The 27,028-nt window shown below is 41.8% G+C and overlaps 1 protein-coding gene across 2 annotated transcripts in view; it reads left to right on the top strand.

Moving 5' to 3' along the window:
* The window catches only part of NUP210 (nucleoporin 210), a 67,684-nt gene that overhangs the window by 24,195 nt on the left and 16,461 nt on the right, over window positions 1-27,028 (top strand). For both annotated transcript variants that reach the window (XM_065687323.1, XM_065687325.1), the window contains 19 exons: window positions 112-249; window positions 4,620-4,775; window positions 8,060-8,258; window positions 9,549-9,694; window positions 11,794-12,015; window positions 13,197-13,370; window positions 14,547-14,739; window positions 15,062-15,168; window positions 17,524-17,628; window positions 17,765-17,866; window positions 20,330-20,458; window positions 21,132-21,259; window positions 22,240-22,375; window positions 22,697-22,759; window positions 23,391-23,570; window positions 24,821-24,901; window positions 25,776-25,907; window positions 26,099-26,257; window positions 26,731-26,822. In XM_065687323.1, coding sequence (XP_065543395.1) covers window positions 112-249; window positions 4,620-4,775; window positions 8,060-8,258; window positions 9,549-9,694; window positions 11,794-12,015; window positions 13,197-13,370; window positions 14,547-14,739; window positions 15,062-15,168; window positions 17,524-17,628; window positions 17,765-17,866; window positions 20,330-20,458; window positions 21,132-21,259; window positions 22,240-22,375; window positions 22,697-22,759; window positions 23,391-23,570; window positions 24,821-24,901; window positions 25,776-25,907; window positions 26,099-26,257; window positions 26,731-26,822 — 2,642 coding nt within the window. The remainder of the gene's footprint in view (window positions 1-111; window positions 250-4,619; window positions 4,776-8,059; window positions 8,259-9,548; window positions 9,695-11,793; window positions 12,016-13,196; window positions 13,371-14,546; window positions 14,740-15,061; window positions 15,169-17,523; window positions 17,629-17,764; window positions 17,867-20,329; window positions 20,459-21,131; window positions 21,260-22,239; window positions 22,376-22,696; window positions 22,760-23,390; window positions 23,571-24,820; window positions 24,902-25,775; window positions 25,908-26,098; window positions 26,258-26,730; window positions 26,823-27,028) is intronic.

The raw sequence follows: 27,028 nt of genomic DNA, 5'->3' as shown, positions 1-27,028 counted from the left end.
CTTTCCCTTCTCTGAGATATTTGCAACAACTTGTCTGTATATCAGGACTGAACAGTAATTCCGGTAAGCCCTCTAGTGTAATTTATAATACTGTGCTCTTGCTTTTTGTAGGATGGAGGTGTTCATACATTACCAGTTCCAGTGAAAAACCAACAAGATGTTGAAATATATGCTCCCATAGTTCTTTCCCCCAGCATTTTGACGTTTCCTTGGCAGCCCAAAGCAGGAGTCTACCAGTACACCATACAGGTATGCCAAAGAAATTTCTACTTTGGGAAGTATTCCTCAAGCAGGTGCAGGGAGGTCTGTAACCAGTTCTGCAGAGCTGACGTTGGATACTTTAGGCACAGTGATAACCAAAACTTTACCTGGAGGAATTGTGGTTTATGTTAGTTGCAGAACTTAATGTCTGCTTTGAAAAAAGCACACAAGAATCCAGTGAACATAAAAACCCTACTGACTTTCACCTCTTGTCTTTCATTCACTTCCTTTCTCCCTCATGCATGCACTGCACACAGACACACAGAGTGGTTTGGAATTACAAAAGCATCTTGGGTACAAAACTTCCAAGTAATAACTGGAGGCCACTATTTACTGTAAATGGATGGAAGTATGGGTGAAGTATCAGGGTGAAGTGATGCAGAAAGCACATGACAAGACAAAAGATCAGCTCCCTTTCAGCCTGTGATACCTGTATCCTTCACTTGCACACGTCTCATGCTTTTATAGGAGGCAGAAGTCACAGCTTCATTTACAGTGTGCCCTTCTTCAGAACTTTTTTAGACTTTTGTCTTACATTTCTTATGTGTGTCTTTGCTTCCATGGTGCCAGTCCTTCCATGTGCTTCATGAGTATAGGCTGGCTGGGGAAAAGAACATTGTGCTTCACGACCCAGACTCTTATCCCAGTACAATGATACCCAGACCCCGCACTTAACTGTTTTCATGTACAGTCCTCACCTCTCCCTTTTAGCACAAAGTAGTGCTCAGTTTTGGGTCTGTCTTCAAGGAAACAGGATACAAAAAGAGGCAGTGGGACACCTGGTGTCTGAAGTAAAGTGAAGTGAATCTCGTAAGGATAAAGTTGCATTCTCTAGTGTAAATTTGGAGGTAGCACCAGTGAGTTCAGCACTGTCATCTGTACCTTTAGTTTCTGTGGGATGAGTTTCATTCAGCTCGTGCTATACCAAACCACACCAGCAGTGTGTGGTAAAAATTCTAAGTACAAAACCACATTTTCAGTACTTCATCCTAACTGCTGCTCGAGTTTTAAGGGAAGGTAAATGTGTTTTCCTGTCTCACCCTATCTTAACATAGATCACATCTCACTAGAGAACATTCCTTTGTGTTACACCAATAAATTCTTCAGGATTCTTACTTTACTGTGATGTTTTTCATTAAAAACATGCATTTTTTCCCCAACATTTGGATTAGTTTGTGTTTACTGAAGCTGAGAACATTTTCCCACTCTGCTGGTTCAACAGCACTAGTGCTTGTTTACAGTAGCACACAGCCTGACTGGTATTCCTGCTGGTAGCCTGCTGTGTGCCTCCTACTTGACAGCTCTTGAGTCAGGCTATTTTAAATTGGTGAATAAACTTTTTTTCTGAAAACAAGTTGAAGGAGATTTTTGGATCTAGCCAAATCTGTTTATAGCTAAAGTAACTCCTTCCAGATGGTGTCAGAATGACTTTCAGGTTTTACTTTGTCAGCTGTTTTTTTTTGCTGGTTGCTTTGTCCATATTTGTGCTAATAAGATGGCTTCTGTTGCAAGTGAAAAAGGAAATAAAAAAGTATTAAAGGACATTTCCTTCCTGCCTTCCTTCCTTCCCTGCATTAGAGAAGTGTTGTCTTTGAGAAGTTAAGGATTAGCGAAGAGATTCAGAGCAGCCCTGTGGAGAAGGACTTGGGGGTGCTGGTCGATGAGAAAATGAACGTGAGCCGGCTGCAGTGTGCGCTCTCAGCCCAGAAAGCAACCGTATCCTGGGCTGCGTCAAAAGGAGCGTGACCAGCAGGGCGAAGGAGGTGACCCTGCCCCTCTGCTCTGCTCTTGTGAGACCTCACCTGGAGCATTGTGTGCAGTTCTGGTGTCCTCAACATAAAAAGGACATGGAACTGCTGGAACAAGTCCAGAGGAGGCCACGAGGATGATCAGGGGACTGGCGCACCTCCCGTATGAAGACAGGCTGAGGAAGTTGGGGCTGTTCAGCCTGGAGAAGAGAAGGCTGCATGGAGACCTCATAGCAGCCTTCCAGTATCTGAAGGGGGGCTACAGGGATGCTGGGGAGGGACTCTTCATCAGGGACTGTAGTGACAGGACAAGGGGTAACGGGTTAAAACTTAAACAGGGGAAGTTTAGATTGGATATAAGGAGGAAACTCTTTCCTGTTTGGGTGGTGAGGCACTGGAATGGGTTTCCCAGGGAGGCTGTGAGTGCTCCATCCCTGGCGGTGTTCAAGGCCAGGTTGGACAGAGCCTTGAGTGGGATGGTTTAGTGTGAGGTGTCCCTGCCCATGGGAGGGGGTTTGGAACTGGATGATCATAGAATCATAGAACAGTTCGGGTTGGAAAGGACCTCAAGATCAAGATCTTGAGGTCCTTTCCAACCCGAACTGTTCTATGATTCTGTGTGGAGGTTATTTTTTCCTAGTGAGGGCATCACTGTCACTGGTAGCAGTTTGTGAAGTGGAGTTCAACTAACAGGCTTTGGATACTTTGGGTAATGATTAGACTGAATAGAAGCTGGTTTGCCCTTTCTCTCCACAGTGCAAAGTGAGTGCTGGAGAGAAAAATGTAGTAATGAATGCCTCTGCTTTGTGTGGCAATGAGATGTGACTCCATAGAATTATTAGCAGTTGGGTATTTCTGTTTGCAGTTTTCTGCTCACTTCCCTGTTTTAATTGAAAATATCTTCACAAAACATTCTGAACTTTTACATTCCTTAAACATTTCTCACCTCATCTGATGCATCTCCTTCTGTCACACACAATTACCTCTTTATCCACTGTATCCTCTGCTCGTTCTGTGCTTAGGCTGTGCACATACTCATGGGAAGGAGAAAGGTAAAGGACTGTCCTTCTGATATGTCCCTCTTCTCCTCCCCAGGTAAAAGTTATTTGCTGAATTCCTGCATAATTTAGATTTATTCTCCACACTGTCCTTCTGGACAAGATTTATCATCTTGTTCAGTTTAATTCCGAAATGGTTAGAGCACATGCTGAGGAAGTTAAAATAATTCTTGTAAACATAAAATTGCTCCCATGTTCACCCTGGTTTTACTCTGTTGGAGCTTTGAAATCTGTTTTGGGGTGTGAAAGCCTGAATTCTTTAAACTTGCTTTAAAAATGCATTATTCGCAGTATACAGCTCTGCAACATATTTGTCTCAACAGATACTTCCTCACAACAATGATGTTTAAAACCTCTACGTTTTGCAGCATTGCAATGATTATGTTTATTCAGTCACTAGTATTGCACATTGAAGAGGACACTACCCTCCTTGTGTGGGCAAAATGGGTTTTTTGCCCTTCACTGCATAAAATGTGAACCTGCAACAGATATTATCCCATCCTGACTGCTGAGTGCTCATACAGAGGGTATTATAACTTGTCTCTATTGATGTGGACCTTAAGATTGAGTAACTAGTTTTTACCCTTTTGTAGAATAATTACACTCACTTAAGATCTTGTAATCATGAAACAGCTCTTCAGGTGCTGGGAGCTCTAGGGAGAGGATGGGGCTTGCTTTCTTGTTGTTTTGGGGTTTTGTTATGGGAATCTGCATAATAATCCTGAGCAGTTTGCCAGCGAAAGTTTGGCAGTTACTGAGTCCTTCCTTGCAAGCTGATGTGGAAGTGTAGCCTGTCTGTGTTGCAGACCCTTGCAGTGCTTACAGCAAGAGTTGGCAATTTCTGTACGTGCCTATTGCTCATTCCATGGCTGATCATTGCTGGAGCAGGGTGGTCTTTGAATAGCTGCAAGTAGAGATGCTGATTTTCACCAAAAGAATGCAAAGCCAAGAAGAGAATGACTTCTTTTTTCTTCCCTGCTCTTGCCTCATTCCTTCCCTCATTCCTTCCCTTGCCTCCCACCTTCTTTTCTTCTCCCTTTATGTCCCTTAACAATCCCCATTGAAAGAGGTAAGTAGGTACAGAGCATCAGCTTAGCAGCTCTGAGCCCCCAAATCAGCACTTCAGCTGTCAGAAACAGGGAACAGTGGGAGTTTCCAGCAGTAAAATATCCCCACGTGCCAGGCCTCTTGTGTGCTGATGTGGGAAATACTCTGCTGACTCAGAGCACTATCAATCACAGGGACTTATGAGCTTCAGACTTCTGCAGGTGCGAGAGAGATATTTGGGTTAGCAGCACTGGTGAACATGGAGGATATGTGTGTGAAGAAAGCTGAAATTAAACTGAATGAAGGGTAATAAACCCCTCATCTCTTAGTTCATCTTGCTTATTTGAAAGTTCTGAGGTGTTCTTTTGTTTGTACTTCCTCAGTAGCAGCATTGTTGTTGCTCAGTGTGTGCCTGGTGTTCATGCGAGATAAAGTCTTGACAGCTAAGGAATGTGAGAACCACGTATTTCAGAAAATACTTGAAAGATTTCTGTCTGTGTTCTAGGCTCATGGTGGAAGTGGAAATTTCAGCTGGACCTATTCTAACCAGGCAGTTGCTACAGTGAGTGCCAAAGGAGTAATGACAACTGGAAGTGATATTGGTGTCAGTGTTATTCGGGCAACTGATCTGCAGAATTCGATACATCATGGAGAAATGAAGGTAAAATTCTTCTTTTCCTGGTCACTCTTGAACATAGCTTTTGGAAACACTGAAGAAGCTGACTATGCCATAGGCATTCCCCTTTCCAGAATGTTCCTGAGAGGTTTCCCTGCCTGCCTATGGCAGGTTCGGTCATAATTTTCAGAGGTTGTGCCTCAGGGATTCCGGCTCTCTGCACTGCACTAACTTTACTCCCAGTTTTGCCCCTTCCTTATTTCCTTGATGAGTCTTTTTTGTTGTTGAAAACTGAGCGCTAGAAGCAAATAGTAATTTACTACTGGTCTGGCCAAAACTAACAGTGTATTCTGCATGGTAAGAGGTGGGTGTTTTCCCTCAATATAAAAGGATGACAGGAACTATCTAGATGTGCAAAGGAGTTCCTGCCTGGAGAAGTGTCTGGAATGGAAACAGTGCCACATAATGATTCTAGCTACCAAAGCTGGCCAAGAAAAAAGGAATGTTTTAAGGAAAATAGGAGAAAATGGGAATGGAAGACACATCTCCCAGGAGGGATTTTGTGGTCTCTGTGCAAATCAAACCTTGTTCTTATGGGCTGGTCAGAGTGATCAGTGTGTGGTATGGAATGAAGAAAATACAGGAACAGTGTACGTAATGGCCACACAAGGAAGCATGGGCAAAGGCAGGTGAAGAAGCTGCACTGGTTAAGACACTAAATCTGTGCTCTTACATAGTTTTCTCTAGAATCTTACTGATTTGGAAATAACCTCCGTGCGTCCTTTGAACACAAGTATTTTTCCTTAATGAAACTGTCAGTGCTTACTGACAGCTCTGTCAAGCTGTTAAAAACTGCCAGACCTCTAACATCATAGAATAGAGACTAAAAAGAAGTACTACTGTGATGCATGTTCCCTACTGTGAAGTTGCAGTACTCTGCTACCTTCACAAACTGAGGCATTTTAAACTGTGCTCTAACTCTGTGTCTTTTGCAAAGACTTAAATGTTGGAATGGAAACCTGACAGAGAATTATAGAATCCCAGCCTGGTTCGGGTTGGAAGGGCCCTTAAAGCTCACCCAGTTCCAACCCCCTGCCACGGGCAGGGACACCTTCCACTGGAGCAGGTTTCTCCAAGTCCCTGTGTCCAGCCTGACCTTGAACACCGCCAGGGATGGAGCAGCCACAGCTCCTCTGGGCACCCTGTGCCAGCGCCTCAGCACCCTCACAGTGAGAGGAAACTCACTCCTGACCTCAGCAAAACCAAGCGATGGTGTCCTCAGCAAGTGTACTCACCTGGGAGCCAGCATCTGTGCGTGCCTAGCAGCATGGTCATAAATGAAATCGGTGTTTATGCCAAGTGGATGCTGTTGTGGCTGGCAAACCACCTCCCTCTGGCTGAGGCTTTAGAAAGGTGATGCTCATTGTTTCTGAGGGGGCAGGGGAGTTGATTTAGGAACCGCGTCTTGCAAGCCCTGGGCGGTTTGCCTTTCCTCCAGGATATGTGCCTGTATTTTAGCAGCTGGTGGGAAACAAGCAGGTTGCATCAAACATGCACACTTCAGCTATACAAAATACCTCCTCGTCTCCAAGCATTCCCATGTGCAGCGCTGCTGTTGTTGTACTGCACTGCTGTTGCACCAAAGTCCCTTTTGACAAGAGTGTTGAAAAATGTGTTTGGTCAAGACTGCCAAGTCTGTCCCATAATGAAGAGAGTGTGATGGAAACAGGTATCTCCTTAATTTTTAAGTAATTATGTTTTGGGGAAGATACTTCTAACCAAATTTACTTGAAACAGCTGCATCTACTAATGCTGGGGCTTTTGAGGGGCAAATTAGCTTAGGTTTTGTGCTCAGATTATTTGTCAGTTCTGCCAACTGGATTTGAGGGGTACTAAACTGCATGCTTAAAGTAACAAACGCTTAAAATAATGAGACAAATTAAAGCTTATGTGGAATTTAGTTCACAGGCTTGCTCCGGAATTATTCTCTGGACAGCCCAGGATGCTGCTTTTTAACAGTCTGACAGTTACCAGCTACCAGGAATGAAGATTTTTCAGTGAAAACTTCTTATCCTCAAACAGAAGTCAAAGCCTGAAGACAGAAAAAAGGCTTCTCTCCATGTGAGCTTTCAGAGCAGTGTATTGCACAATCTGAATAGGTTATTTTTGAATGCCTTTGTGCTCATGTTAAGAATTGCATTCTTTGTCGAATAACTGCAGAGTTCCATTTACTGACCTCAGTGAGCAAGTCTTCGGAATAGTTAACTATGTTGCACAAGGATTACAGATTTAACTGTGTACCATATGGTTCAGTAGTCTATCCTGAAGCTATTTGCAGATGGTTAGGAAGTTAAGATATTGCAAATGAAAAGCTTTGATAGTGATTGTTACAAAATACACAGTTAGGCTGTGAGGGATTCTTTATTATTAGTGGAAAAAGCAGCAAATTGGAATACAAATAATATATTGAAGGCTTGTTCAACATATCAGCTATATCAGCATGGAAGATCTATTTCTCCTGGTCTTATTTCTGAAGGTAATCCTTTTGGTTTCAGTGGTATGTCTGACATAAAGGTTGCTTGTTCGACAGGAAGGCTCTCAGATTAGGCAGTAGATACTTGTCCACTTATTTTAGATTTCTGCCATATTACTGTGGGGACCGTGGAGCCCTGGGCACCTTTACCCATGTTTTGCAAGAGAAATGTAAGGAAGAGAAAGGAAAAAAAGAAAAGCCGCTGAGGAAATGCTCTAGTGGAAGGTGTCCCTGGCTGTGGCAGGGGCTGGAACTGGATGAGCTGTAAGGTCCTTTCCAGCCCAAACCAGGATTCTGTGAAGTGTTCAAGTCATGAGTTCCAGTAAACTCTGCAGACCTGCTGCTGTAAGTGGTGGGGCTGGGAGCCTTGCTGACTCGCTCAGGTCTAGCCCAAACGCGCTGTGGATGTCCCAAGTTGGATACTAGATCTGTCCCGGTTGGTTACAGTGCCTCCTGAGATACCACGCAACTTAGTCCACACTTCAACAGACAGAAGAGAGAATTATAAAGCAGCAGTAAAAGGATCACCAAGCTAATGTGAACTTGGACTGTTGTGGTAAAAGAACACTGAAATAATAGTAAGCTTTTCCTGGCCCTTTCTGAGATCTTCCTGCAGCAAAACACAAAAGCACTGCTGAATCTGAGCAGGATTGTTTCCAGCCATCACAGAGAGGTCAGCAGGTGGGAGAAGTAGGGATAATTGAAATAAGGAGAGCATGAAGAACTCTGTTTTTCCCTGGTACCTTTTTGTGGGGTTGTGTTCATACATCTGTCCTGTGCTTCTTTCTTCCTTCAGGTGTATGTAACTGAACCTACTGGGATGGAGTTCACACCCTGTCAAGTTGAAGTATATGTTGGCCAAATATTGGAGCTGCCTCTGAAGATCAGTGGCCTGACGGATGTTGAAAAGGGTGAGATAGTCCCACTGAGTGACTGCTCACACTTCGATCTAGCTGTGGAAGTAGAAAACCGTGGTGTGTTCAGGCCACTTCAAGGTGAGTTCACCCATCTTTGTCTGGAAAGTTAAAGTAAGATGTTACGAAGTCACACACCTCCTTTCAATCCCTGTTTCAATTGCTGTGTACAGCATTCCCACAGAGGAGCTTACCTGCAGAGGTGCAGATCAGAGGAGTTTTCTTTCAAAGGTGTATTTACTTTTTAATGCAGAACTTCCCTTGGTTATTTTTGACATTCTGGGGCACTCTGAAAGCATTTTGGCAATTATTTTGTGGGATAATGTGTAGTTTCCAATATGTCTTTCTACTGGTTTAGTATTTTTAACATGGATTTGTAATAGAGCTGATGGGTTTTCTCATGAGGGGTCCATGTATATTGTGTTTTGCGGTAGCATTGGAAGACTTACAAGAACAGTAAGATTAATAACTGCCTTGCCCAAACTGTCCAGCAGTACTTTCAGTGCTAGAAAGACTGCATTCCTTGCTCACAAGGAACTAAGACAATCAGCTGCTTAAATTTTGCCAAAGCTCTGTTATTGTTCAGCTCATTGCTCTAAGAACTGCCTCTTGTCAGGTTTATTAAGAGTGTGGAGTGTGCATGTGATATTTAAAGATTGCCATTAATGCTGCTGGGCTAAGTAGACACTGAGCAACATGCTTGTTCCTGTGCCTGCTGGATTCAGTGCGTTACTCAGATGTATCATGACTTTTTTCCAAGTGTCTCTTGTATGGAAGCTTTTTCCTGTGCTATTGAGCTAGTAAAACTGGTCTTCATTGGACCATCTGTTTGCCTGAGAGGCAGCTATTGGAAATGTCACTGTGTAGTGTGCTGTCATACTGTTTATTTTGAAAACAGAAAGAACAAACCCCTCCCAAGCCCCTGAAATGGCCTTTTAAGTAAGCAGAGGAATTTCATAAAAGTACTTTCAGCTGGAGAGATGACCTGTTGCCTACAGTTCAAGTTGTTCTGTGCAAGAAAGCTTGTCTAAGCAGTGTGCTTCATTACAAGCCAGTTTCACTTTAGAACAGCAAGATAGAAATATTCAGTAAGAGATGGAAGCTATATTGGCTTGTAGCACAGTGCAAACTCATGTCTTGTTTAGTCCAGTGTGAAAATAAAGAAGTTTGTAAGATGTGGATACTTTGGTAAGTGTTGGGTTTGAGATGAAAGACTGTAGTGAACATTTTTACCTGTCTGGTTGGAGAACACATTTCTGCTGATTTCTGATGGAAATGCTTTTGTTGAGAGAAGCCAACTTGGACTTGCATTAAAATACTTGGGCATTTCTCTCCAAATATGTATTGATGTATTTTTAATTTATCTGACAGGAAGGCTTCAGCCAACTGCTGATTTTTGTAGTGGAGTCAGAGTGAAAGCTGAAACTCAAGGATACACAGCACTTACGGTCAGCTATGTCCATGGTCACGTCCGCCTCAGTGCCAGCATCACCATTGCTGCTTATCTGCCATTAAAAGTAAGTCTGGTTTCACTGTTCCTAAGGCAATCTATCACTTAAAATGCTTTTAAATGACAGTAGCAAGTTGATATTATGTAATGAGTGTGTTTAAAAACTGAGGTGGGAAAAATTTTATGGACTGTTTTGAGGAATTGTGTTTTAACTCCTTCTCGGTGGAGCATATATTCAATAGAGTTTGACTGCATGGACACTGCAAGCCCCAGCTGTAGAGGAGCAAGTTGTGTGATAGCAAACTCACAGGTTCCTCTGAAGTGGAAAATGAAGTGGAAAATGAATGAGAAGAGTCACAATTGCCGTCATATGAAGAAACGTGCAGGGTAGCAGTAGGGTAGCAATATGAGTCAATCTCATCTGAGTGAGGATGTGAATCCTGTTCCGCACAGCACATCTGAATTACTGAATTGCTTTTCAGCAGACTCTAGATGAGTGAAAAATTATGTGAGACTCAAATAATTTGTTTCTTGACTGTCCATTTGAACTGGTTAACAATTGGCTTAGTAAAGTGATCAAATGGCAGTCACAATTCTGTGTCCATAATGTCAAAAGGAAGCAGGCCTGGTTTATGATTTCTGCTTTCATAGTATAAACCTAATTTTTTTGCATGAAGGCAAAGTTGGCTTGCCTGTATGGCTGTGAAGATATGAATGGAGAAAGTTATTTCACTGTTGGACAGTTCACTAAAGAAAACAGGAAGAACCAACCTTGAGTACAGGGTGACCATATGGAAATATGAGACAATTTGCTTCTGTTACCCTCATCTTCACAGACCTAGCACTGAATATGCAAAGCTAAACTCTAAAACATTTGGTCATAGCTTCTCCCCCACATCTGGGACAAAAGTGTGTTCAAATCTTACAAGTTCATGACTATAAAGATGATTTTGCTTTTTAAATATGCTTTTCTATTAAATATTTTAAAAAGCTGAGTGTAATTATTTGAAGCTGCTGAGACATCCTAAGCTATTATTGGCAGCAATGTGAGAGGCATAGTCCTCTTGATTAGGAATTCTTCATAGGTAGGGTATCATTCACATTTATTAGCAAAGCCCCTTGAGGTGTTGTAACACTGCTTGCCAGGTATAAAGTGAAATAATTCTGGGGTACTTGACAGAGCCAGGACATGGTGACATGGGGGGGACATTAAGTGCACTTTGAAAGAAAAATAAAATAATATTTTCCCTCCTTTCTGTACAGTGAAGTGTTTGTGATGCCCAGGAATGGAAGGCAGCATCTTTCCATCGGAGAACTATTTAAAACCATAATATTATAACATAACAAGTGGGAGAAGGACGAGCAGGAGTGAAAGGGCAGGCAGACTCTTGAGACTAAATCTCATAGTTTTTACCTTTATATTACAAATAGAACCAGGGAGTAAATGGGAGGATAGAATGATTTATGCCAGCCCTTTCCATCTCTCTCTTTCTACTAAAATGCACCTAGGGAAAGATTTGAACCATCCTGTATTTTAGCTGCTGTTTCCTTCTTACTAAACACCTAAGTAATATAATGATGTGGAACACAAGCTACAAATGGTTATGGTGTATTAAACTGTCAAGTTAATTTCTGTGATGATAAACAGCACCGTCTGTCCTGGTGATACACATCAACGTAGAATTTGTCGTAGAGGTTTGAAGTAAAACTTGTGCAGGAGAGTAATTACATGGACAGAACTGCCAGAGAGGGCTTTGTCAAGTGAAAATAAAACTTGTCATTATTTTGTTCATTTGAAGTACTGTCTACATAAAAAATGTAGTAGAATACTATCCAGTTGTGCTCAGAAGAGTAGATTAAGGGTTTTTGTCTTGCTGTAGTTCTTCATGAAAAGGTTGTGATTAGAATGTAGGTAAAACTTTTCTCTGGATCTGCAGGTTCCATTGAATGTGACCCAGCTGAGCAGAATTCCTGTAGGTAATGCTGGTTATTTTGGTACAACTGTTCTTAAATATCCATGCTTACAAAGCGCAGTGTGGGAAAACTGGTAGCCTCATGAGAGTAACAAAGGTAGCTCTTCCATTAAGAAGGAAGTTTCTTTTGCAAAGTACAACCAAGCTGTATATAAATAGAATCATTAATTTGTAATTAATTCATTCATTACAGGCCATTGATCCTCTGACTGTTGCTTTAGTGACTTTGGGTTCCTCTAAAGATATGTTATTTGAAGAAGGACCTAGACCATGGGTACAAGAACCTTCAAAGTTCTTCAGGAATGTCACTGCTGAGGATGCAGAAAGTGTTGGTCTGTCTTTATTTGGACGTCCTATGTCTCGAAATAACATCCAGCATTGGGTTAGAGTGTCTTGCAAAAGCCTGGGGGAGCAGGTAAGTGCCAGAAGGTATCTGTATTGCCTTCCATCAAGCACCAAGCGGAGGCAATTGGGAACAGGCTTCAGACAGATTTATGATACCATATAGCTTTTATGTAACAAGTAGTTCTTATTATAAGGCAGTGAAGAACTTGGGTAAGTACATTGTTTATGCAGGTTTTAGAGTGAGCATTTCATAACATTATGTTATAAAGTGGTTTATGGTGGGTTTATTGCAGTATAAAGCCAACTCACAGAAACCTTATGTTGTAGAATGCATTAAACATACTAATAAGTGCAGCTTCATTTTGCATAAATAGGATCATAGCAGAAGGTTTCTGCAGTAAAGTGACTACTGCCTGCCCTGCTCCTCTTAACCAAGTTACCTTCCAGTGTAATTCTGTTTATTCAGACAAATGACAGCCATATGAATTTACTGCTCTGATATTTGTGCAGTCATTGTGATAATGGCTGTAGTCATTTTCTACCTGGTCTTGTTTTCTCTGACACGCAGAAGTGATTTATCCTGCTTTACTCACCCTGCCCAGTCTATAAGGCATTTTGCTTTGATTTAATGTTTTTCTCCTGTAATTCTGCAAGGCCCAAGAGTTTTGGTGTAGCTGCCAAATTGCTTAACTGGTTTCCTTAGTGGGCACTGTGCAAAGCATAGCTACTTCTGTAAGTGCAAATTGTAAGTGTGTGGCTTTGGCTGATACCAGTGCATGAGTGAGTAAGGCAAGTAACAGAGCTACTTCCGCCTGCTGGGATGGGCTTCTCTGTGCTGTTAGCCACTTCGTTTTGGTGAAGGCTGAAAAAGGAATGTAAATTAAACAGAAGATGTTTTTAAACCCCCTGAGGTGACTATAAATATTGTCTTTAGGCTGTTGTATTCTCACTCTGTGAGAAAAACACCTGCCTGTTAGCTTTTTAAATTACAAAAGATATGTTGTTTACTACTATCAAACTTCATTTAAACGTGAATACCTAGGAAATGTTCCCGTGAGTAGTACTTTGGTAATGGTATAGAACTGTTCTTGAAATATGCACCTCCTTTTACATCTTCCCGTGTCCTAGTGGTGCTGTAAATTTCCAAGAGTCATAATTTTGCTTGCTCATTCTGAGATCAGTGAAGCAGAACATGCCTGAACTCAGTAGTCTTTTCTCTTTCCTCACTTGCCTGTTTTCATACTTGTACAGGTTATTGCCTTAAAGGTTGGAAACAACCCCACAGTCACGAACCCTTTTCCAGCTGTTGGGTCTGCTGCAGTGAAGTTCATCTGTGCTGTCCCTTCCCGACTCACTTTGACTCCTGTTTATGGAAGTCCTCAGCTTGATCTCTCCTGCCCCTTGCTGCAACAAAACAAGCAAGTGGTAAGCCTGAGAAGGGACAGGAAAAGAGTGTCTTCTTGTAATTTAAAAAGCAGTGTTTGGACCTCTCCATGCAGAATAAGCATCTGATTGCTGCCAGAGCAGCACTAACTAGTGTTGTGGGCTGTCTGCTTTGGCAGAGAGCAGGCCGAATCGGGGCTTCCTACAGTGATCATTCAATCAGGTTTATAAAGGGACCTACCAGAAAATAGGAGCATACATAAAAGCATTTGGATGGTGGCTTCCTACAAAAGTGGCACTGTGAGGAAGCCCTTCTTAATGAAAAAGAAATTTATCTCAAGAGAAGCTTCTGTTTCTAAAGAAAGTACTTTTCTCTGTACCATCCCATTCTGATCGTAACTTTCTACTGAGTACAGACATATTTTATCATATATGTATTATTACACGAGTGTACATTTGTGCGTGTGATTAGTATAGGTACAAACACTGCTGATGTGAAGTTACCCGTGTAAGCCTGTGCAGTGGGTGTTGTTCCATGACATCAAATGTATTCAGCTTTGCAAGTCTGAGTCATAATAAATGGATGATGCATATGTGTAAATCATCAAGCAGAAAGAACTTTCTTCTGTACTGTGCTGTCACATATTGGCTGATGAGTAAACTCTGTGTTCTGTCATGTTAATATTACCAAGCAAATCTAAAAGCCATCCTACTTCCATAAAACTGCAGTGTGGTGAATCACTGTTGGTGAATCATTTAAGTAACTTCTGTGTAATGACGAGGAGATTTTGCGTATTGTAAGTCACTTCAGAGCTCACCTGTTTGTCTAGTTCTGTTATGTGTCAGACCACATCAGTACATGGCTATTGCTAATGGATTTCACAAGGTGAACACTGGAATTTTGAGCTATGTCTTCTGACAAATAGTGGTGGTTTTCAGTATTTGTTAGAAGTCCAAAGACAGCATAATTGAACTGAGTGCTTCCATTTTTGTTCTAAGGTAATTCACTGGCTAAAGAAATTCCCACCCCCCAAAAAACCCTTGCAGCTGAAGTACAGCTTAATGACTTTGCCTTTATGGCTTGTTTTAAAGACCATTGCTCATGTAATGAATGTTACAATAGATCTCATGGAACTTGGCATGCATTTTTTTTTTTTCTTCTAATGGTTACAAAATCCTCTTGTATCTGTTCAGTTCAAAGTATTCATTCTTTTTCAGGTTCCTGTTTCAAATCACCGCCATCCAGTTCTGGATTTGGCTGCATATGACCAACAGGGCAGTAGATTTGATAACTTCAGCTCTCTCAGTGTTACCTGGGAATCATCAAAACCGTCCTTAGCTAATATTGAGCCTGATATGCCGATGGAGCTGACTCTGAAAGAAGATGGAAGTGGTCAAAAGAGAATGCATGGTATGAATTAGTTTAAACACAAGCGTTTCTTGATTTGAAGAAGGTCAGGATTAAATCTCTTTGGTAATGTCTGAGCTTGATCAAAGAAATTAATGTAATCTGCAGTCATATTTCATTTTATCCTCAACATGTGTTTAAAGAGTGCACTCTTTGGGGGAAAAAGGAAAAGGGGGGTCAGGGAGAATGAACCAAGCCCCATGGCTAGAACCTTCCTTCAGAGAGAACGTCTTTGTGTAGAATGATAATGGAAGAGACTAACAGTGTACATTTCACCTTTTTCTTCTCCATAATCAGATTTCTTTGACTTTTTGTTTGATTCTAGGCTTACAAACTGTTGTAGTTCATCATGAGTCTGGAATAGCCACCATCTCTGCAGGTACAGCAGAATACCAGCAGTCCCATCTCCAGGCAGCTAATGTCAAAACACAGGTACCCAGAACTCTCTTTGACATTTTCCTCTGATGCTTATTGCAGGATGTCCCTATGGATTTATTTCTTCAGTGCATAGTAATATAAAAATAAAGCAGCTCCGTAGCCGATTCTGAAGACAGATCCATGCTACAATGTTTCTGTGGTGTTCCTGCTTTCCTCTGTGCTATGTGCTGCTATCTATATCGAATACATTCAATTCCTTTTTTTTTTTTAACTTTTCATGTTAAACCAGCTGGGCAAGGGGATTACAAAGAATTGTTTCAGTTGGGTTTGTTTCCATTTAGGTTTTTTAACAGAGTGGTGAATCTCTGCTGCTTGTCCTTTGCTAAAGCAGACATGTGCTTAGTGCAGCTGTCACTGGGGAAAGTGAATGTATTATTTTAACTGCAAAACTGGGTAGAAAGGTTCTGCATGAGCAAAGCGAAAGCTGGCTGATATCCTGATGGACCATGAGTAAAATCTGGGTTCTGACTGATACTCTTTTTTAACTTGGTCTCATGTTGATCTTACAGAAGGGAGAGATGACTGATTTGTACAGAGCCAGCTCTAAGTCTAGGCTCGACTATACAAGTCATTAGCCACTCCCCGGAATACTTGAGTTTGTAGGTACTCAGCATAGGGGAGAACAGCAGCAAGTAGTGATGGTGAGAAAGAAGGCAGACGTAAACAGATGGCAATTTTGTGTTTGGGTCACTTTATCTAATTGAATATAAAGGCATTTTTCAGCCTATGGAACAACCTGACTTGCAAAGTAACTAGCTCTTCACCTATCTTGCTACACTACATTGAAACTGTTTAATTTGGTCAAGCAGGATTTAATTCGGTTTTCACTATATGTGGTTCTAAATGATGTGCCATGAAAATAGAGTTGAGACAAATAGTAAAATATGGAGCTAGAGATTACAGTATTATTAACTCCAAGCAGGTAACAGATGGGCACTAGTAATGGAAAATATCCCATGCCCTAGATTTCTGTCAGCATGTCTGAATTTGGTATGGTCAGTATGTCTGAATGGTCAATGTCTTCGGAAGATGATCTGTATTGCCAGTTGGTTCTTGTCTTGTCAGCGAGGTTTCCAGTCTTCTTGTTGGGAAGCATGTTGTAGGTGCATTTCCACTGAAAGATTTGACTTAGTCAAAATTAGGGACGCAGTTTCCTTGCCACCAAAGATGCTTGGTTCTGTATCTTCTCTTGAGAGAGGTTCTGCAATGAACTAGATCAGGTTCTGAGCAACCAGATCTAGTTGAAAATGTTCCTGCTCATTGCAGTGGGGTTGGACTAGATGAGCTTTGAAGGTCCCTTCCAACCCTAACTGTTCTATGATTCTGTGTATCATTTTGTAATTCACTGTGCTCTGCTTTATTAAACTAATAGTCACTGTTCTTTCTTACATTTAGAGATAATTAGAAAAGTGAATTGTCTAAACTTTGCCTCTAGTTCAGAGAAGTTTATTGTATTTCAGAGTGGGTTACATACATGTGAAATGGCACCAGTGTTCTCTTATGTTCTAGTCTCTGTGTTTAAGTACAGGAGGAATCTGTTTAATAGTTGAAGAGTAGTTGTAAATACCACTTCTGCTACAGTTACATAGGTTAATGTGTTGTTTCTTTAAATGAGATCGTTTGCTTGTTTCCAAAGCATTGGGACGGGACTGCTGTATTGTGCTTTCAAACCTGTCCATACTTATTTCCATTTCTGCCTGTAAGAGGTATGAAAATCTAATAGACGGTATATTAAGATGTCTTGGTCATTGTTCCGTGTTTATGTGGAGCATCCTATTATGTCATTAGGGAAAGATGACAAGCTTTCTACATCAAGGAAGTAATTCTACTAACTGGGTGAAGTGGGTACTTAATACTAACTTCCTCTACAAAAACATTTTCCCTTTCTAAGCTAATGTTGTTATGAGTGGATGATTAAACTTGCATCTGGTCCAATGTTTATTTACTTACACTTAAGGAAGAATTTCTTTTGGTGGCCTGCTAGGAAGAATCTGAAGAAGATGAACATGAAGTAGAAGAAAACATTCTGTCTCTACACTGTATCATTTTTGTATGAACCCACAGCATGTCTCTGAGTTCATATCCTGTCTGTTGTGTCAGACTTGATAAACTGATCCTGCTGCATCTCTTAAGGGACTGGCCTTTGTCTTGGTCAGAGCTGCAGAGTACCACAGCGTGTGCTGTGTATGACCTTACCTCTAGCAGCTGAGCCGATTACTAGATCATAAACTTCTCCAGCTTTGGCTCTCTGCTCATCTGCTTTCAGCACCCTTCACTGCATGTGCGAGAGACTTGCCCTGTTTTCTGACTCCCAGTGTTTGCTGTAATAGCTAGAGTTGTTTCTTTCAGAATGAACCTCTTCTACCACTTTCTGCCACTATTGAACTAATGCTAGTTGAAGATGTAAAAGTAAGCCCTACTGATGTCTCCATTTACAATCACGCTGACATACAGGTAAGGAATTATTCTGGTGCTTTCTAAATGCAGGGAGAAAAAGATCAAAATATTGTATGATTTGTGTAAGGATGCCAGTTTTAGCAATGTAATAGAAAGCTACAGTCTAATTTTGGATGCTTCTCTGGTTTTGCAGGCAGAACTTTTCATCAAAGAAGGTTCTGGGTATTTTTTCATTAATACTAGTGTTCCAAACATTGTAAGAGTGATTCATGAGGAAACTCAAGGTATTGCTTTGGTGAGTGAAATATTTCGTTACTTTATATCTTCTTGTCAGTCTGAAAATCATGCTGCAATTTCATCACTATCAGTCCTTTAAAAGTACATGTGGGTAGAGAGGAAGTAGCTGAATCTTGGGTGAATTTCTTTGTCACAGTCAAGCTTCAGGCAGGGAATCTTTGCACTGGCAGTTTCAGGTGTAGGAAATTGTTTCACTGCAGTTGTGATGAGAGTCCAGAGGAGGCCATAGAGATGCTGGGAGAGCTGGAGCAGCTGTGCTCTGGAGCCAGGCTGAGAGAGCTGGGCTGGGTCAGCCTGGAGAAGCAAAAGCTCCTTAAGGGGAGACCTTAGAACAGCTCCCAGTGAGATGAGCTCTTAGGCAGAAACTTTTCCCTGTGAGGGTGCTGAGGCTCTGGCACAGAGAAGCTGTGGCTGCCCCATCCCTGGCAGTGCTCAAGGCCAGGTTGGACACAGGGGCCTGGAGCAAGCTGCTCCAGTGGAAGGTGTCCCTGCCTGCGGCAGGGGGTTAGAGCTGAATGAGCTTTAAGGGCCCTTCCAACCCAAACCAGTCTGGGATTGTATACTCTGTACAAGATAAAGCCAGTACCAAGCTGTTTTTTATCCATTTTGCAGTATAATGTTCCTGATTTCATAAACACAAAATGAAAAATCATGTGACAGAATTATTCAGAAGCGATTAGTTGGTTTCTAGAGTAGTATCAGAATATTTATTGTAGGACAGTGCTTCTGAAACCTTTAGATTCTTCTATTGGCATTGCAGGATATTTTGCTATCACAATGTTTCATACTGATTTTCAGAATATATATCTATTAAAGAGTTTGTCTGATCTTCTTATTAAGTTTTTTTTTAATGTTTTTTACCACTGGAGATGCAACTAAACTATGTTGTAGGAAGTCAGCAAGTTCCAGGCTGATGCCATGGCAGTTGTCAGTGGAGTCAAGTTGATACAGGATGGTTTGATAGTAAACTATTCTGAGAAACTGAATTCAAGCTCTGTAGAGCAGTGATTCTCAGACTTCGTACTGGGGCTGCCAAGAATAAATTCTATACCCCTTACTCTCTTTTTGACACTGGAGCTTTTCACCCACTGGATATGGGTGGTAGAATGACTAGTGGTAGACAGTGCAATAGACTGTACACTGGGGAGCTGCTGGACACTGAATAGGAGATGAGAACAGAAGAGGTGGCTGGGACAGGAGCAGTAGTCCTGCTTCCCCTTTCTGCTCTCTACTCCTGTATCTTCTTTCCTCTGGTCTCTCAGCTCAAACTGAGCTCCACCGCATCTTCCTCCCTGTGGTCATTCTGGCTGCCTCCTCCTGGCCGCATCCCTTCTCTGCTTTCCATGTTGTGTGCTAATACATGCCCCCAGGCACCTGTATTAGTCACCCACGTTGGGAACTGCAGCTGTTCTGTAAGCTGACGTTTATTAAAACTTTATATTCTTTTCTATTTTGAGGCGAAAGTCAGAGTGTGCCCTCAAAGCACAAAATGTCAGCTCTTCCCACTGCTCTTGCTGCTAAGTGCTGCCAAGTAATGCTGTGAATTATATTGCATTCCTTTTAACCAGGGGCCTGCCTGTCCATCACCCCTTGTTACAGAGTTCACCCTCATGGCTGGGTGAGAGCACAGAATAGGGCACTGAACATCCGTGCTGTCCCTGGCCAAAGGGAAGGGACTTGTGAAGGGAAGCAGAATAGCTGGGATTGTCCCTGAGGCGTGGGGCAAGGTCAGGCAAGAGAACTGCAGAGAGACTGTGAGCAAGGTGTGGATGCACAGCCTGGAGCAAGGGTATGGAGATGGCTGTGGGGTTGGTGCTGAGTTCTGAGGGCCTGTGTTTGTGAGCAGAGGTCTTCTCACTGTTTGAGTCTCATTGTATTTGGAGAAGTGGAATGTGTCCATTCTTTGTGTGACAAATTCATAAAATAATAACAGCTGTATCAAGGAAATACCTGATTTGTCAATCATCCTCTTACTTGGGAAGTTCTACCACCAGATTTTGGTGATTCAGATTCAAAGCAGTAACTGTAAAGTGTGAATCCTGTGGGAAGCAATCCCTGTGCTTTAGAAGCCGTAGTCTCTGTCCTGGGTTGTTGTTTTTAATTCCTTATTGGGGATTTTTTTCACTCCACTAAGAAAAGTTTCATTGCTCTGAGTGGTTTGTTGTGGTTTTCTGTCCTGGTGGCAGAAGGATAATAACAGGATGCCAGGCTGCTACTAGTTTAAGATCTGTTAGTTCAGTTGCTGCCCAGCAGCCGTTCACACTAGCTCAGTAGCATGATGCTTTCTACATACATTTAGCAGCTTTACTTTTTCTCTGGTGGAAAGATTATCTGTGTCTAAGGCTGGGAGACTTCTGCATCCAACTGCATCTGCCCTGAAAGCGATGTACATCTTCTCCTATGAATGACAGACGAGTGAAAATGAGAAGTGCTGTAACAGAATTTTCTTTTGGCATTGCAGGTGCATCCCCTGATGCCAGGATCGGTGACTGTGATGATTCATGACTTGTGTTTGGCTTTTCCTGCACCAGCCAAAGCTGAAATTTATGTCTCTGATATCCAGGAGCTGTATGTCCGAGTTGTTGACAAGGTAAACAGCTTTGAAACCAGCCTTATTGCCTGATCCAGACTGCCCTGATTCCTTATGCTGATCGTGAATGTAAAGACGAGACATGTACAAGATGACACAGTGTAGTGGATGGGGCATTGCTGCACCAGTGTGTCCTCAGAGAAGCAGATTAAACTCCTCGTGTTTCTGTGTCCCCCTCCCAAATTTCTCCTGTCAGCTGTAAATCTGTCAGTATATGGTGTCTCTTCATGTTTGGTGCAGCAGCAACCTCAGTTCTGCATTTACACAGCAATGTTAATTCATAATTTATCTGAACATGCTAATCTACATCTCCTGTTATTTTAAGTCCAAGAGCAGGCTTTGCCCCAAGGTCGTTCTCCATGTGTCATGGTTTAAAACTTACCAAGCCCACCTCACTTGCTGGCCAGCTTGGGCAGGTCTCACACCGATCAAGTGTTGATGTTTGTGGATGTTTTAATGATGCCCTTGCCAGCTGCAAGCCTGGAATTCATTTATTTCCATTGAGGGTAACCACAGCTGGCAGTGATCACTCTTTAAAATGAGTGCTAATCTAACCTTGGGGCTTGAACTCTAATACCCTGCTAACAGTGTAATACAAAATAAAATGAAAATGTTGATGCTGATAAATCAGAACAGTTTAAATGAGAACTGACTGGATGTGACTGTGTTTCAGGTGGAGATTGGGAAAACAGTTAAAGCTTTTGTCAGAGTTCTGGATGACTCTAAGAAACCTTTCCTGGCAAAATACTTTGCTGTGATGGATCTAAAGCTAAGGGCAGCATCTCAGATTGTTTCACTTGTGTAAGTTAATGAATTTTTTTATTAATCTGCAAATATACTGATAGGCAGAATAAGCAACAAAAGTATAAAGGGTATTGCCCCAGAGGCGTGATATAATCAGTGACTGAGTTCCTGTTTGTTATTTTTGTAAAGTTTTAATTCCTTTTAAATGGTAAAAGATGATTGTTTGTCAGGAAAATTGCCCAAGCTAATGGTCTAAATCTTGTAGACTGCTGAATGAGACTGTACTCAGGTGCTGTAATATTTCATGGAGCCTTATGCGTCTTGGAAGCAGTGACTTGGCAAATAATATCAGGTGAAGAACTCTGTAAAGACATATCTCAAGTTACCAGATTCATTCTGCCTCTTACTTAACCCCTTAGGAATAGGCAGGCTACACCATCCTGTTACCTCGAGCTCCCTTATTTTCCAAGCTCTAAACACAATGATTAAAATGAAAAAAACTTTCTAAACTGTGGATTTTAGTGTTAAGGGAATTGGTAACACTCATTCTGCATTCTGTGGGGGAAGTGTGTGTGTGTGTGTGTTTGCAACCACCATGCAGTACAGCTTTGCTGCATCTACCCCACTCCATTAAATAGTGTCAAGGTATGTAATCAAGGCTTGTGGCACTGTTGTCCATGCTGCTGAAATTGTTAGTGCAGAGATTTGGTCTGTACTGATGCTTTGGTTTCATTTTTGTTTCAGGTATTTCATTTTAAGATAAAACTAAGGCTATAAAGAGCCATTTTGTGATACAACATGTAGAAATATAGGCCAGGTTGGACGCGGCTTGGAGCAAGCTGGAAGGTGTCCCTGCCCATGGCAGGGGGTTCGAGCTGGGTGATCTTTCAAGTCCTTTCCAACCCAAAGCAGTCTGGGACTCTGTGATTCTATGAAATGTGAAATTTTGCTTAAGGCAATCACTTAGTGATAAAACTGCTATGCACTAAGTCCTTTGCGTTTGTTTCTCATGTAATTTATTGTGTTTCTTGCTGCAGCCCACTCAGCGAAGCTCCTGATGACCACACTGCTGCTTTTCTTGTCCATGGGATGGCCATTGGTCAGACTAGTCTTACGGCAACTGTTGCTGACAAGAGAGGACAAAGAATCAATTCTGCTCCACAGCAGATCGAAGTAAATAATTTCAGATAAAATATATGCATAAGCAAATTCTGTGTTTTGATGGAATAGGGAAGTAAATCATTGCTAGTTTATAGAATAGTTATTAATTTGCCAGAGAAAAATAGGTCATTCTGTCCACAAGTTACCCAGCTGCCGGTCCGCTTCACATTTAGTAGCTTTTGTAACTGCATGTGATGAGTTAAGTTTCTGCACGCTCAATTTACTGTAACTAAGCAAATGAAGACCCAGTTTTGCACTTGTATATGGTGGTTTGTGACATAATTCACCTGATTGATACAGTGTGCACACAAATGTCCATAATTCTGTTTGTAGGTTTTTCCTCCGTTTAGACTGCTGCCGAGGAAGGTGACTGTGATTACTGGGGCCATGATTCAGGTAAGGCATCTTTACTATTTTCTTTCTTTTGTCATTTCTATTTTAAAATCAATGTATATGACTTATTTTTCAGGAGTAGATACTCAGTTGGCAGTTCAGCTGTGTTCACACTCAGTCCTCCTCCTAACAAGAATAGCTTTATTCTTGAGCACCTTCCATTTTACTGTATTGCTGGATCAAAGGGTTTATGTTTATTTTGTCAAGGGAGTGTCAGCTTTTCCAGCATTAAATACCAGCACACAGGTTAATGAATCTGTCTCATCCCCGAAATTAAGAACAGTGGGTTAGTTCTGCAAAGTGAAACGCAGAGCAGAGCTGTACTGTGTGTGGTGAAGAGAAAGGTGAATTGTTCTGAAACTTTCTGGACTGGATGTAGCATCAGGCTATTGCGTTCTATGGAGCACATAGTCCACTTTTGTCCTTAGCTCATGCATTTCTCTGCCTGACATCATACAGGGACCAGTGTGCAGAAGACATAAGCCCTGAGATAGATACCCTGGGAAGATGCAGACAGCCTTTGCTTGCTGAAGACATCATGGTGCTGTGCTGGGAAGGGACATACCCTGTAACGTTAACCAGAAGAAATGTCTGATGGGTTAGTTTTAGTTGTTCTGTGTGCTGTTCATTATAGATCACTTCAGAAGGAGGCCCTCAACCTCAGTCCAACATCATTTTCTCCATCAGCAATGATAAGATTGCATCAGTGAACAGCGCGGGATTTGTCAGAGGAGTGACGGTCGGGAATGGGACGGTGACAGGAGTGGTGCAAGCTGTTGATGCAGAGACAGGAAAGCTTCTTGTGGTATCTCAGGTAATGTTTTATGATAGGGTTTGGGGCTAAAAGAGGCTCTCTAATTCATGGGTTTAGCTCAAAAGGGGTGAGTAGTCCCTGGCTGGTAAATGCTACCTTGTGTGCTTCCCTGTTTTCCTTAAGGAGATGAAAAATTGGTGTTTATTGCTCCCTGGCCTGTGAACTTCAGCATGTGCTGACACAGGTGATAGAGGTACAGCTAAATCTTGCTGTACCTTAAAATAAAGTTCTACTGATCACCTAGGGGCCTTTGAGAGGTCTGATATCTGTAGAATTGATCAGTAAATCTAGAAATGCCCATGGAAAGAAGCCTTTCTGAAACAGCAGAAGGTTGTCCTTGCCTGCATCACATTACAGTTTAGCAGCAGCTTATGCCAGCAGAAGTCAGAAGGTAACTGTTCCTTAAGAAACACATTGTCTCTTAAGCTATAGGCAGGCTATATAGGAAGCTATGATGCCGTGCTGCGGTCTGAATCCATCCATGAAGCTCAAGCAATGAGTACCTGATACTCTGTCAGAATCCATGTCCATGTAATTTCCTGCAAGCTGAGCATGAGGGGACTGGTGAGCAGGCCTGGACAGGAGGGAGCACATGGCCCTGAGACTTGGGGCTTGAGAGTCATGAGACTCAGGACAACAGAACTTGGGCCAACTCTTCGTCTGAGGTCAAGGCAGGACAGCTGCTGCACACCACGGAGCTCTGCTGCTTGAAAGCTGTCACCACAGGCCAAAAGGAGACAAAGTGATTTAAAAAATATATATAAAAATAGAGTTGTGCCTTGTAATGTGGGGCAGAAGCCTGCCCTGATGCAGAGGCAGGAAGCAGAATGAACTTGAAAGCTGAATCTACTGCCCAGTGAGATCCAGGTGTGACCTTTTCCTCCCCAGTGGACAGGATAGGAATAAATCTATCAGGAATGTCAGGATTTGTGAGGAGACATCAGAATATTGCACATATCATCCTTTATTCTTCAGTGTCCTAATTGCTGCTTACGATTCGCATTTCCTTCTAATTGTCTCAATGTCTTCTTTTACCTTCAGGGTTTATTACTCATTTTTCAATGCCTATCAAAAGTTAATGCTTTTATAGCTTTTTACAGTCCTGTCCGTCTGTATTGCCCGTGATAAGTTGCACACAACTGACACGGCAATAGTGACGATATAATGTCAAAACAGTGGATAGATCCTCAAAGTGAAATGTAGTTCACAATTGATGAGTGCTTACAGTGTCTTCCCTTCCTCCCTTTTAGGACAAAGTGGAAGTTGAAGTAGTACAGCTCACAGGTGTTAGAATTCATGCACCAATAACACGAATGAAAACTGCAACACAGGTTAGTCCATTTGTGAGTAGCTTGTATTGCCTTGAAATCTTGACCTGCAAGCCCTGCCCATTCCAACCAGATCATCTGATAACAGCACTCCAGCTCTGAGGGGTGCTCCTGCTGCTGCGGGAATGAATGCACTGTCAGTGGAGAAGCTCCAGAGCTGAACATACTAGAACAGAAATAAGGACAAGTTTACCTTGTACACGAGAGTGATTTTTCAGATATTCAGGCCTGCTGAAGCAGCATCATTTAACCTGGAGAAGGGTTCTCTCCTCTTCATTCTGTTTGCAGTGGAGACTTTCTTCGTTTGTACGCTAAAAATCTACTGTATATCTGCTATATGCAGAGCAACAGATATTGTTCAAATTATCTTCTATTTTATAAGAGCTCCGTTCCTCATTCCAAAATGGCTGTTGATTCTAACCCATTGGTCCCAGGTCAGTGGATTGCAGGATCCCTGGTTTGTGTTTCTGCGTCATGGTGTCTTCATTTGGAGAGTGGGAAGGGGAAGTTGGTGTCCTGAGCAGAGTTAATCAGGGAGATCATCTGGACAAAGATTTAGAAAATGAAAGAGTTTGACTTAGCTAAGATGAAGTGATTTGATGCTAGAAATGGGACAAATGAATTACTGAGCTTGTCTTCCCTGACGGAAAACTGGTGCTTGCTTTATGTAGAGCATGTAGCAAGTGAGGATGCATCAAAGTTGGTGGTTGAATCTTCTGTATGATTCTTGTAACATACAGCAGCCAACATACAGCTGTTTGCTTTGTAGAAAATACCATCTCATGAGCAGTGGATTTGAAGTTGAATTATATTTGCTGTGTGCGGGTTTGGTTAGCTTCCTAAAATTAACCAAGAATGTTGGTTTCTCTATTTCTAGATGCCAGTTTATGTAATGGGCATCAGCAGTAGTCAGACTCCTTTCTCATTTGGCAATGCAGTGCCAGGATTAACGTTCCACTGGTCTGTCACCAAGAGAGATATTTTGGATATCAAGACAAGACACAGTGAGGTAAATCGTGTGTGTTTGTATGTGCATGTATGTGTATCCTGGGAAGACAAAACTGCCCTATGATGGGAACTGAGAAAATAATGTTGGTTCCAGTTACTCAGAGTGCTTGTCAGCATTGGGTCTGGTCTTTCCTCTGCATCAGCGTCAGCTCTTTCCATGAGTAAAACTTCAATCTGTTTCTCCTCTTCAAGGCTTCTTTTCAGCTTCCTGCAAAATACAACTTTGCAATGGATGTTTATGGCAGAGTAAAGGGAAAAACAGGCCTTAAAGTTGTTGTTAAGGTCCTTGATCCTGCAGCGAATCAGTTTTACAACATGGCAAGAGAACTGTCTGATGAAATCCAAATTCAGGTATGATGATGTTCCTCACGGTTAATGGTTTAATTATTTCAGAGTTGAATTCGAGTCTGTATTTAAAGTCAGGAATTTGAAATGCAAAGGAGTAGTTCCAGCTTGGGTTTATCTTTAAGCCCTTACCCTAGTTCGTGTCACATTCTGCTGTTTGGAAACCTCCAAGTTCCCCGAGCTGGTGAGGTTTGCTCAACAGTCACACATGGGTGTGATGCCTGAATGAAACTGAGGAGTGAGCTTTTGTTACAGAGCACCTGAAACTGAGGTGTCTTGTGGACAAGCAGCATTAGAGCTGTGAAACAACTTCGCTGCTGTTTCTCAAATACTGATGTTTAATTTTCTTTATTACAATGTATTTTATACAGAGTGAAGAACAAAAGTGTGTTACAGTTCTGTGAGGGTTGGTTTGCTTTGAGGTGAAATAAATTACCTGCTGCACAGAACAGTAGGTGAAAATGGCTTTTATTTTCCAGGTGTTTGAAAAACTTCATCTCATCACTCCTGAAGTAGAAACAGAGCAGATCTTAATGTCGCCAAATTCCTTTATTAAACTTCAGACAAACAGGTTAGTGATCAGTTTTTGCACTCTGGTTTATGATAACAGTTTATCAAAACTGTAAAGCAATTCTGTTTGAAGTAGGCTTTTAAAAAGCATATCACAGTACATCTGTATCATACACAGCTTCTGTGGTGATTAATAGTATCTTATCTGTACTCAGTCTTTGTCAAGTCTTGTATTAGTTAGAGTGTAGCTAGGAAATTAATTCACTA

Source organism: Lathamus discolor, chromosome 7 (assembly GCF_037157495.1).
Source record: "Lathamus discolor isolate bLatDis1 chromosome 7, bLatDis1.hap1, whole genome shotgun sequence".
NCBI lineage: Eukaryota > Metazoa > Chordata > Aves > Psittaciformes > Psittacidae > Lathamus > Lathamus discolor.
The sequence above is the reverse complement of the archived record's forward strand: the minus strand, read 5'-3'. Positions and strand labels throughout refer to the sequence as shown.